Source organism: Hypomesus nipponensis, chromosome 23 (genome assembly GCF_054491055.1).
Source record: "Hypomesus nipponensis isolate SF chromosome 23, ASM5449105v1, whole genome shotgun sequence".
NCBI classification, from domain to species: domain Eukaryota; kingdom Metazoa; phylum Chordata; class Actinopteri; order Osmeriformes; family Osmeridae; genus Hypomesus; species Hypomesus nipponensis.
In genome coordinates this window covers 7,088,143-7,100,470 of record NC_140383.1, presented here as the reverse complement: position 1 = coordinate 7,100,470, position 12,328 = coordinate 7,088,143, and the positions used below count along the sequence as shown (strand labels likewise).

At 47.9% G+C, this 12,328-nt stretch overlaps 1 protein-coding gene across 1 annotated transcript in view; it reads right to left on the bottom strand.

Annotated features, from left to right (window-relative positions):
* kalrna (kalirin RhoGEF kinase a) overlaps window positions 1-12,328 on the bottom strand; it is a 103,745-nt gene that overhangs the window by 21,305 nt on the left and 70,112 nt on the right. Inside the window, exons 30-37 of the mRNA XM_084688475.1 lie at window positions 12,059-12,148; window positions 11,625-11,717; window positions 10,691-10,802; window positions 10,332-10,522; window positions 9,389-9,490; window positions 9,041-9,183; window positions 8,774-8,876; window positions 1,667-1,913 (exon numbers count right to left, since the gene is read on the bottom strand). Of these exons, the coding sequence (XP_084544601.1) occupies window positions 1,667-1,913; window positions 8,774-8,876; window positions 9,041-9,183; window positions 9,389-9,490; window positions 10,332-10,522; window positions 10,691-10,802; window positions 11,625-11,717; window positions 12,059-12,148 (1,081 nt within the window). The remainder of the gene's footprint in view (window positions 1-1,666; window positions 1,914-8,773; window positions 8,877-9,040; window positions 9,184-9,388; window positions 9,491-10,331; window positions 10,523-10,690; window positions 10,803-11,624; window positions 11,718-12,058; window positions 12,149-12,328) is intronic.

Below are 12,328 nucleotides of genomic sequence, written 5' to 3'. Positions count from 1 at the left end.
CAGCTTAAAGTTGTTCTTCCTGAACTTCTGCTTCCAAAAAAATATTGTTCCAGGTAGACATATATAGAAGGGAGACGGTTAGTAATGTACCCAAACATTTGGACCCACAACTTGAGGTTCAGTAGACGTCAGCCCTGCAGTACAGTTCAAACACTTGTGCACATTACGGTGTAATTCCATAGATTTACATATTGCATAGCTGACACACTACTAGTGTTCATTTTGCATATTGCCATGGAACAACCAGGCTGACTAGGGGAGAAAACAGTGGTAAACATTGTGTCTATGTAAATAAGTGGATCGCTGGGGGATTGTGTGGGTTTCTGTTTCAGAGACTCAACACCATGCAGGTGGGGCAGTGCACGTACAGTATATATGGAGAGTATGGAAGGCCTGTGAGCGAGGAGGGAAACTATGTAGCCTAGATACCTGTCTGAGGGAGTATTAGGAATGTAGGCTAACAAAGGCTACATGGTGCATGGTTCACAGTGAGACATGCATTGTTCCAGATCTCAAGCAGGTGAGACTAGACAAACATGGCATCTTGTCAACGGACAGACAACAACAGTAACCGCAGGCACAACCACATGAAAGCCCAGCCTTTGACTGTGTTTGATCAAAACAAACGCGACCATTTCATAAAACAGACTGGTTGCCAACTTAACTGTCAGGAGGCTGTTTAATTTTTTTAGGAGAAAGAGGGGTAGACGGACCATCCATGAATTTCCTTTTAAATAAAGTATCCAAAGCCTAATGATGGGTATGTCAAATAAATTAATAAAATATTGAAGTGTGTGTGAGAGACATCTCTTAAGCATCTGTCTATCAGTGTCTCTGAATCCCAAATGCACACACACACACCATGGCTTCCATTTCCTAAGCCTTGTTTTCCCTCCGCCGCTGCAGGGAGTCAGAGGAAGCCGAGAGTACGGACTCTCAGAATAGGAACGCTGAGGGGCTGTTTTAGGTCAGAGGAAACGAGGAAAGGACAAAAAGGAAGCTCCTACAGGCTCAGTAATAAAGAAGTCCATCTGAGGTCGTCAACAATAACCGGTAATGTCCCGACAGGGTCTAAACCTAGGGTCTCTCCTTGGCACATGTAAACAATCACATTGTACTCTACACACGCAAGCACAAGTACACACACTCCGTATGTGTGAGCATGCAATGCTGGAGGAAACCTGATTACAACTTTGTGTAGAAGCATTGCTTTAAGGATGGTTGAATCAATGAATGGCTCCTATTGTTGGCTTCATTCTGACACACAAGCGTTGACCCCTCATTTAATACACACAGCGCAGCTACGCAGCATGCTGTTTTATTCAGCTACTCCCCCTTCCACTGAAAAGAAATGGGGATGGAGGGGGTAAATTCATCATTCAACACGATGTTCTCTGAACTTTGTGAGCATGATAGCGATCGACTTACAGAGCCAATTGGTCAAGCCAACAGCACCATCTACAGGTTGTTTCAGAAATATAAACCAATGTCAAAGGCTTGAGCCATACCTTTATGGCATGGCTCATACTTGACTAAGCCAACATTATGTTGATCCATTCCATGAGATCACTTCTGCGTAATATTTCGCCTCCCCAAGGGGTTCCACGCAAAGACGCGTATTCCACGCAGCATCACCATCCCCGTTCCAAAGCCTTCCTGTCCTTACCTTTCCCTGAGGGGAAGAAGCAGTCCATCTCCACGCTGCTACGGGAGTGTGAGATGCAGAGGGCACTGCTGGGGACCAGGCCCTCCTGGGGCGGGACCCTCTCGGTGGTCCGGACCAGACACCAGCCGGGCCGGTCGCTGGGGCGCTCCAGAAGCTCCACCGTCTGACCCGTCTGAAGGCTCATCTCGTTGGGGCAGCTCGCCGCAAAGTCCTGCAGCACCACGGTCAGCTCACACCCGCCGGAGAGCTGGACGAAGAGATGGGGGGAGGGGGGAGGGGTTGGTTAGTCTCATGCAGTATGTAACTTAGCAAACTTGACATTCATTGAGACAGAATTGGTTTCAGCGCTGATTTCGATCTGATCTGGCGTTTCCAAGAGGGGGAGACACCACAAAAAGGGGCATGCGCACCAAACCATCATAATCTTGCTGAGGATAAACGTGTTTGTTTCTTCATCTTACAGCCTGGGGGATTCGATACCATCCAGACATAATCTTATAACTTCTCATTCTGCATTCTCTCTCCCTCTCCTTCTCCTTCTCCTTCTTCAAAGCGGACTGAATCAACAGGTCGTGTGAAGGGAGCATTTTAGGTCAGCTCATCTCTCTCCACAGTTGCTCTACTCCCCTACAGGGATATCAGGAACAGGAACAACAGACCATGCCCCTCCTCCATCTCCTGGGATGCACTGGACAAACAAGACTCTCCTGTCTGTCTCCTATCAAGAACAAGAAAGGGACCAAAACAAGATTTGGGTATAAAACTAGAATGTCCACACAAAACAGCCACTCACACACCAGGGTCCTCCCCTGAAGGATCCAACAGTGCACGACCTCCAGACCACCCACAGCTCTCGGGCAGCCTCTCCTGGCTCCTCTCCCTCCCTCCCTGCTCTGCTCCACTGCTCCTTTCTGGTCCGATCCTTGTTACACACCAGGCTAGAATGGCTCACTATCAGCCCCATACACAAAATTCTCAGGCTATCATTCACCTGTTGGGCAGTTTAAGAACCCTGCCCCTGCAAAATTAGATGGGAACAATGCTATCATAAATAGAACACCGATAAGGGACGTGACTTATGTTCGACACCAAACGCAGAAGGCTGTGTGAACCTGCTTTCTCTCCTAGCTCCAGCGTGATGACCAGCTCCAGCGTGATGACCAGATGACTGCAGCCTCTCCTTAACGGAGACCGAATCCAGTCTGCAAGACAGCACAGACGCCCCGAACACAATAAACACAGACCAAATACAAGCATTACAACGAGCAGTAAATCCAGCCAATTACCAGGTGATATGATTGTTACCACTGGACAGTTACTCCTCCGTAACTAACGACGACACAAGGCCAGACGTCCTCGTCATTAAACGTGCACAGTCAGCTCAGTGAGGGAGCAAGATATTCACAAAATGCTGGACGTCGTACTCAGGAATATAAACATGAATCCCAACAGGTCAATTATCAAGACTAAGATTTTTTACCCTGAATTGGGTCTAAAGTTTTCCTCGGTAGCCCCTCAAGCCATGTTCAGAAAAACAGGGCCACTTATTTGAACTTAGAAAAACACCAAACAAAATGGTTGTCCAGTGGGGTGTGATCGAGTATAGAACAATCAGGGTGTAGCGTTCTGCGCAGTTAACCAGCAGCATGGCTGCAACAGGCCACAGAGAAGAATGCAAATCCTCACAAGCACAATGTAGCAGCTAGAAAAAGCCTCTATACTGGATGGAACCCACAATATAAATCCTCTGCAAACAGAAATGGGACAGTGTCAGTGTGTGCGTGTCCGCGTGTGTGTGCGCGCGTGTGTGTACAGTCTGGATGTAAATAGCAGTTTCCATAGCGGCTGTCCCAGCTGTCTGAGGGCAGCAGGAAACAGTAAAGCGTGCTTGCTGCCAGTGTTCCAGTGCTGTGGTGGGACCAGTCCAAGCAGACTGTTTCATCATCCAACACTTTATTAAAACGAGATGCTATTTCTGTCTGTGAGTCAGAGGGCTTCGGTGGGCAGGACAGGAGGAAACACAGGCTGAGCTAAGGCCGTCACACCCGCAGAACTCGAAACCCTGGCACAACAACAACAACAACAGAGGTATCGGTTTTCACTGCTGAGGAGGATCAAAGACCCTACAGCCAAGGGCTCCGAAGCCAATTTGGGATTACAAACAAGGCTGTTGTTTAAAACAAGAGGGTAGTGTAAGCTCAACAAATCGGTTATAGAATGACAAGCATCATCTAATAAAACAAATACAACACCTTACTGTACCAACGCTAGAACTACCAACCAGTTGAACTAGAGAGGATCAACAGCTCATCTCTCTCTCTCTCTCTCGCTCTCGCTCGCTCTCGCTCTCGCTCTCGCTCTCTCTCTCTCTCTCTCTCTCTCTCTCTCTCTCTCTCTCTCTCTCTCTCTCTCTCTGTTTAGTAAATGTCATGGGCGTCCAGTGTTAAGCCTGGAAGCAGATGTGTCTGGCTTCTTTTCTCTGTGCTCTTCATCCTCCGGACCATCTGGCACAGATCAGGTCACCTGAAGCCACCACGGGCCATTCCAACGTTGCTAGGAGATCTCAGGGTCACCAAGTGAGCTTGTGTGTGTGTGTGTGTGTGTCCGTCTGTCCGTCTGTCACAGAGGGAACGGATTTGTGAGGAAAATGTAGCCCTGATTTGTCATTATCTAAAGTTTGTTCATAACATGCCGTGGAAAGTACCGCAGCTGTGAGGATAGGAAGCTGATTGTCCAAGTCTGTCCACTTTTTTGTGATGACATATCAAATATGAGCGGGGAGTTAGTTTATGTTTGTGTAAATGCTCCATAAACCCACTCTCCATCTTCCTCAGGAGTCTTGTGCTCATATGACCTCATTTTGTAGGTCGGGGCCAAGGCAGGTCAAAACAAACAAACAAGCACATAGCAGGATTGTGCCCCACTGTCTACACACACACACACACTCACGCACCAATTTCTTATAAACACGAGTTCAAACAACATTCACTGGGTTGGAGATAAGCTGTCCCAAAGTGGAGAACATACGGTTCACAGGTCATAGGTCATTACTCAGGGAGTGTGCAGGGTGCACTGGACACGTGTCACTGCAGCAGGGCTGTGCTGCACAGGAGCGCTGCCTCCCAACCAGTTCCAAACTCACTCACCACCATCTCATTCAGACAGATTTAATAGCTCCCTTCCTGTCGCCTGTTCTGGTCGCGTCCCTCTCTCCCTCTCTCCCTCTCTCCCTCTCTACCTCTCTCTCTCTCTCTCTCTCTCTCTCTCTCTCTCTCTCTCTCTCTCTCTCTATCTCTCTCTCTCTCTCTATCTCTCTCTCTCTCTCTCTCTCTCTCTCTCTCTCTCTCTCTCTCTCTCTCTCTCTCTCTATCTCTCCCAGTCCTCTGAGTTTAACTGTTCATGTGCACTCCCCAACTCAGAGACAAAGTCAGTTGTCACATCAGACCTACCCTATTTTTACAAGCACGCGACTCTGATTCACCCAGATATGAATCACACAGACTGTGCACTCTTAAGGTCATAAATGAGGTAAGCTCCGTTTGTCAACTATAATTGTAAAAGGCTATGTTGCTAAACTATATCTTTTGGATTTTTCGAGTTTTCCTGGGAATTATTCCTTTCATTCCTTGACGGTTTTAGGTTGGTTATAAGTGCTGATCTATCGGGCATCTGTAAATCCCTCTATATGCTTGGGAAAGGGTTATAAAAATAAAATATGATTTGATGAATCAAATAACATTCTGCTTTTACATTTGTGATCGATTGAGATTAATTTCTACAGAACTGAATAAAACTTCCACATTTCTTATAGCCACAGCATATATAACCACCACATACACTTGCTCATCTTAGAGACACCAACTGTTGCCTTGAATTGCTATCAGACAAGTGTGGAACAACATCTGGCACATAAACTGGCTCATAATAAACAGCTTCAACAGTGGCCTACAGATAACAACCCCTTAGCATAGGTACATTTTGACGTAAAAAAAAGTTTGATGAGGTAACTTAATTGCGGTGGAAAAAAAGACATGTTACTCACACGACTGCTCTCCTTGAAAAGTTTAAAGCTCATCCACTTTGGCATGTTTGCTCCAGCTTCTATTCTGCTTTCTCTCACTCTGCCTGTCTATGTGTCGCTGGGAACAAGGCACAGCTCAGGCTCTGCTGCTGATTGGCTGATATAGACACACAGTGTGTTATGAACGGTGTGTGCTACTCAAGGAAGCTGCGACCGGGGCAAGCTCAATACAGTTAGGACAGTAATGAACAACTGCATGTTTATTGATATGTGTCATAACTGGCTGTCTGCGTGTGTACAGTATGTGTGATTGCAAAATAAAGAGAGAGCCTTTGTATGTGTGAATCAGAGAGAGAGAGAGAGAGAGAGAGAGAGAGGAAAGAGAGAGAGAGAGAGAGAGAGAGAGAGAGGGAAAGAGAGAGAGAGACGGAAAGAGAGAGAGAGGAAGAGTGTGTGTGTGTGTACGTGTGTGTGAAATAGGAAAGGTGGGGAACCCCAGACCCCAACTCACCACAGGCCCACTCAGCTGTACAGTAGAACATGTGTATGCCTATGTGCGTGCGTAAAAGAGAGAGAGAATGGTTGTGTGTGTTTGGGTACACTACACGGGTGCATGTGAGAGATAAAAAGCTCATCTCCGTTCCCAGAGGCACGAGGACAGTCTTATGACTAACGGATACACCAGTGTTGACGGGAGAAAAGCTTCATTATAACAGGCTGGGCTGGGAAAGGGATAGCATGGATTGGATTTACTGAGGTACAGTACAAAGAGCCACCAGAGGCACACATCCATGTGACGGCCAGGGCAATGGACAAAGGCCAAACACACACCCATCATTTATGAGCTTGACACGGAAAGAGGGGGAACTTTGTCTTCACGATAATAGTGTGTCTGAATGGAGGAGCCAGACCTCTGAAAGAGTCTCGCATTATAGTTTCAGCTAGACCACAGAGACCTGGGCTGCAGTAGCCTGCAGGAGCAGAGCAGGCTCCTCTTACAGATGTCAACCAGTTCTCTGCGTTCTCAGTCGATCTCAGTGAGTATTTTAGAGCGGGACCTGTCCTGAAAACATCAGAGAAGAAGCTCACACGGAGTCATCAAAGAAGACAAGAAGCCAAACTGGTAATCCACTAAGACTGGATAGCTCTACAAAAGATCTTCTTTATAGACAATGTCATTACAAGAGCAAGGAGCTGCAGCTATAAAACCAGTCTAGTGAGAGACCAGTCTAGAAAGAAACCAGTCTAGCAAGAGACCAGTCTAGCAAGAGACCAGTCTAGCAAGAGACCAGTCTAGCAAGAGACCAGTGTCTAGGATGTTGCTTGTCGTCTTCTCCCTACAGAGTGGGTGTGAGCTGGACCCATGCCTACACTGCCCTGCTGCCAGCGGTGACTACCAGCAGTCACTGACAGCGCCAGGCGTAGGCAGACAGAAAGCCTCGGAAAGTTTTCCCAACCCACCAGACTAATCCTTGGTTTACAAGACAAAAACAGACGGTTTGAACAATTGACAGGGCCGGGACGTGATATGCTTTTCACAGAAGGAAAGCTATATTGACTTGTGTGCTTTCTAACAGGCAATCACTCAGTCCCTCACTGCCATTTGTTTCTTCCTGATAGTGCAGTAAACTACAGGGAAACTCAAGGACTGAAACGTTTCTATTTTGAGGTTGGACACAAGCATCCAGTAATAATAATACTCCCACTCCTGGAGTCCTGGGGGTAATGATAATATTGATGTCCAGACTGGGACATGGGCAGTGAGGGGGAGCCGTAGCCTGTCAGGACGGCAGAAGCTGCTTTGTGTCCAGAGCAAAGGACAAGGAGTTCACCCATCCTGTCTGTAGGGAGAGGAGAGATAGAGAGGAAACCTAGCTAGGCTGCTGCAGACACGCATGCACGCTTTCAGACGTACACTTTGCAAAGACCTTCCCCAAGATCCCAAATGTTTTGTCATCAGCATTAACAGGCTCTGTCATTTGGTTATGGGTGCTGTTTCAAGGGGATATTGAGCTTGTGTTTGCGAGGATGTGGCTAAAGCCAGGTGACATTTAGAAGGGGAGCGTATGTGTATCTGTGTGTGTGTGTGTGTGTGGGGGGGGGGGGTAGGGCTGAGCTGTGTCAAAAGGCCACAGTACGTCACAAACTGGCCAGTGTGGACTAAGGCGAAAGACGCACGCATGCATGCACACACAAACACGGCAAACACTCGGTCGTCTCCAAGACAACCGGAGCCGGGGGAGAACTGAGAGAGGAAGAGATAGCATCAGTGTGCTCTGCAAGACCTGGGGGGCGTGACCGCAGAGGAGAGACAGGGGGAACATCCCAAAGATAAGACAACAAACAGCTCTTCACAACAACAACCTGGGTCTTCGTCATAGCCTGCCCCACAGTTCCACGATATCAATAATCTAGCTTCAGCTTCGGTAGATACTGTATGCTTTGTTGTAAGAACTGACAGATAAAGATTCCCTGATGATCAGATTCGCTCGATTACACATTCAACCACATCAATCAAACAAGCTCAGGATACCACCTGATGCCATGAGCGTTCCCGTGAAAACCCCTCCTCACTTTGATCTCATGAGGCCTCTGGTAGGTGGCATGGGGGCACAGGCCCACACAGAACCTGAACACACTCGTCATGGTTTCAGATCATTCTGCCTTCTTCTGAGCTGCTTGTGTCTCTCCCAGTCTGGAGGCTGATGGGCGTCCACAGCCCCTGCTGGCCGTAGTGGAGCAGGGAGGGAAACCCTGAGTGTTCCACACCTGTCACCCGTCAGCTCATCCACCAGAGGGGTGGAGTCTCTCACAGGAGAGTAAGGCTGGGTCCCCAATGGCATACTTCCTTTTGAATTTCAGTGGGTCCTGCAGCTGCCCTTCAAAGTATGTCCTATTTATTTACATACTTTGTTTATTTTTCTTTATTTAGGACGCAGCCTAAATAACTTTATTGCTGTTAATTACTATCCTAGCTCTCCCTGGTAAACAACTGATTTCTCCTTTATCTGTTCAAAATTCCCTTTTCAGGGGATCCTCAAACGATTTCTGCCTCCATCCCTGCTGGCTGCTGCCAGATCTCCTACCTTGTCGCTGTCTACAGTGTTCTGGGAGGTGCGGGAGGCGATGGAGATGGTGTCTGGTTGGCTGCTTCCATCTCCCTGGCTGTCTGCATCCTCACCACCATCCCTGGGGGTGGGGGTGGGGGGGGGGGAGAGATACACAAACACACATTGTTTGACTCTATTTGTGGTTCCTCTTGAACCACTTGTAACAAGATTAACATAATTAGCGTTAATCTGTGACATCCATTCTGTCATCATAGCCGTGTCCGGTCTCCAGTGACCTCTCACCTCTTGCTGTTGTTGCGTGGCTTGGCGGGGGTCTTGGGCATGTGGATGGGCTCTTTGAGCGCCCCCTTCAGGTGGATGATCCTTTCCTGAATCACCTCCCGGATGTTCTTGATCCACTCCTGCTTCGCCTCAACGTTGGACGCCTGGGGAGTGGGGGGGGGGGGGGGGGGACAGGTACGGGAGGAAGAGATGCAAAGGGCGGAGGAAGGGGAAAGAGGGAAGGTCACAGGGAAGGTGGAATAGTAGGTGAGGCGTGGAAGACGATTCCAATTGAAGTCACGTGGCTTTCTTGGGCTTAAGCTGAGGGGAGTCCCAGCCTGTTAGAGAATGTCTCCAGTCGACCGGTACCTTGAGGACAGTCTTGTTGTCGGATGAGGGGGTCCTGCCAGCCCAGAGAGCAAACTTGCAGGGGTCTCCTTCTATGTGCTCCGTCACCCCCAGCTCAGAGGTCTGGGGATGAAACACAACATAGTCAACATCTTCCATGGTCACATGCTTCAGAAGTCTTATATGGCTTGTGAGCATTACGGTAAAACTGCACCTTGTTTACTGTGTCTGGCTGCTGATAGTGAATCATTGCTTAAGGGGGTGAAAGTTGAGCTGCTATAGAAAAGGCCATGGTTGTGTGTGTGTCTGTCTGTCTGTGTCTGTGTGTGCCTGGATACAGCTTTGTGAACGAGAGTTCATTTAGCTCGGAAAGGCCTCTCCATCTGCTGTGCTGCTCTATATTCATAACCTGCCTCAGTGGACTGCTTTCAGTGACTGAAAAACAGCCTTAGCTGTTCAAGGCCAGAGCCTAGCTCTCAACAATGATCATTTTCCTTAGACACACCATTGTATACACTGTGGACTTTATTGAACAGATGCTTTCTTTATAGGGAATAACTGTTGAGTGCATTTGAACAAACACACACACACAGTGATACGGGCTCTACATCTAGGTTTCTGTTGGCTGCAGATCAGAGAGAGGCTAGTGTTTGACCTCTCTGGCTTCAGTTCAGAACAAACAACTCTAGTGCTAAACACACCTGGGCCTCTGCTCCCCAGCTCCCTATAAAACATGTGCTCTCTCTCTCTCTCTCTCTCTCTCTCTCTCTCTCTCTCTCTCTCTCTCTCTCTCTGTCTCTGTCTCTGTCTCTGTCTCTGTCTCTGTCTCTGTCTCTGTCTCTCTCTCTCTCTCTCTCTCTCTCTCTCTCTCTCTCTCTCTCTGTCTGTCTGTCTGTCTGTCTGTCTCTCTCTCTTTCAACCTCTCACAACCTCTCAACCTCTCAACTCGGCCAATCCACCTTACCAGGAGCTTGTTCTTGAAGACATATTTGGTGCGTCCCGCAGAGTCTTTGATGTCCTTGCTGAAGACCAGAGAGTTCTCAAACAGGAAGAGGTGTCGGTCGCGGCCCTTCCTGATCAGGGACTTGGGGTCCCACACCTGGAAGGTGTCCTGAAGGATGAGCTCTCCCTGCACGTCCAGGTTCTCATCAAACCCTGGGAAGACACAGCTGCTTAGGAACAGGGCCTACAAGACATGTGCAGTACTATGTGTGAGGTCTCTGGCATGCTGGAAGACAGTGTCAGCCAACTAAGGTAAAGTGTAGACATGATCAGATTGTATACTGCTGTGGACTGTGAGAGGCTGGTCTCCCGCCCCCCTACCTTCCAGCATGGCAATGTGCATGGCATCGTTGGCCCTCTTGGGGACGCTCAGCATGACCTCCAGCCCATCCTTGATCTCCCCCTTCCCTTCCTCACAGCAGGTCAGCAGCTCCTGGGGGAGGAGGAGTGTGGGAGTGGGGGGCAGAACTCGGGTTCAAATCCCACAGAATCACAGACTTATCCAACTCAGTGAGAGGGCCACATGGAAACGAGGCTGAATTTCCCAGAGACTCATTTAGACAGGCATGACATGATATGAACAAGCTGGAAAACCACATTCATCTTGAAAAAAATTGTTTTTCAACAGATTACAGTAAACAGGACTGGACTATAATGATGTACAACTTACCACTTGATGTTTGTCAGTCCAGGGGAGGTATACTTTGTACTCTCAACAGATACATTACTTAAGGCTAATGGCACAGTGTAAAACAACACAGACTAGAGTCTCCTGGGTACTCCTTAATGAGAGAGAGGGAGAAAGAGAGAGAGAGAGAGATGCAGAGAGATGCAGAGATATAGAGGACAGTGAGCAAAGGAAGGGAGGAGGAGGAGGAGGAGGATAGCAGCAGAAGGCTTCTTTGATGTAACAAGCTACTCAGAGCTGGAGAGATAATGACCAGCTCTGTTAGTGTTTCCTGTTTCCTAGCTCTCCGTCTGAACCTGGTTCTACTGTAGCCCTGCTGCTGGTTCTACTGAAGCCCTAATCCTAGTTCTACTGTAGCCCTGCTGCTGGTTCTACTGAAGCCCTAATCCTAGTTCTACTGTAGCCCTGCTGCTGGTTCTACTGAAGCCCTAATCCTAGTTCTACTGTAGCCCTGCTGCTGGTTCTACTGAAGCCCTAATCCTAGTTCTACTGTAGCCCTGCTGCTGGTTCTACTGAAGCCCTAATCCTAGTTCTACTGTAGCCCTGCTGCTGGTTCTCACCCAGTACCTTAAGGAGAAGCTGGTACTTGGTGATCCTCTGGACAGGCTTGATCAAGTAGGACGAGATAGAGTTGGCCAGTCCATGCCTCTGCTGAATATCCTGCACACACACAAACAGTGACAGCACAAAGGACTTTGTAAGGGGAATTCATGGCAATGTGAAATACATACTTGTAGGTTGACTACAGTACTCAACAGTTTCTATTTGCCAATCTGTCAGTCATCAGCTCATTAACAGCCATGCAATGCTGAAAACAGGATAGTCATGATCCAAAAAATGTACAACCGTATTTATGTTTTAATACTTGGCTCACTGGTGCCATCTACAGGTCGGCTTGGTGAGGTTGCCAGCATTGACTGACTCATTAATTCATCCTCAGTCTTGAAAATTAAATGAGCGGAATGATTTAGAATAAGAAACAGCAGGGCTGATTCACTCACATCAAAGAAGCTCCCAGCATGCTCCAGGATCAGCTGACTGGAGTCAGGCTTGTTCTTACAGTAGTTGACGTACATGTGAAACTTGTCAGCCTGTAAAACACGAAAAATAAATGGATCAGTAGCGTCAGTTTGCTAAAGTAAGACTGCGGAGGCTAAAGGTGTGATTAACTATATGTCAACCAGTAGAGAAAAACACCCATAGAAAGAAACTCCCATAGAAAAAAACACCAGTAGAGAGAAACACCAGTAGAAAGAAACACCAGTAGAGAG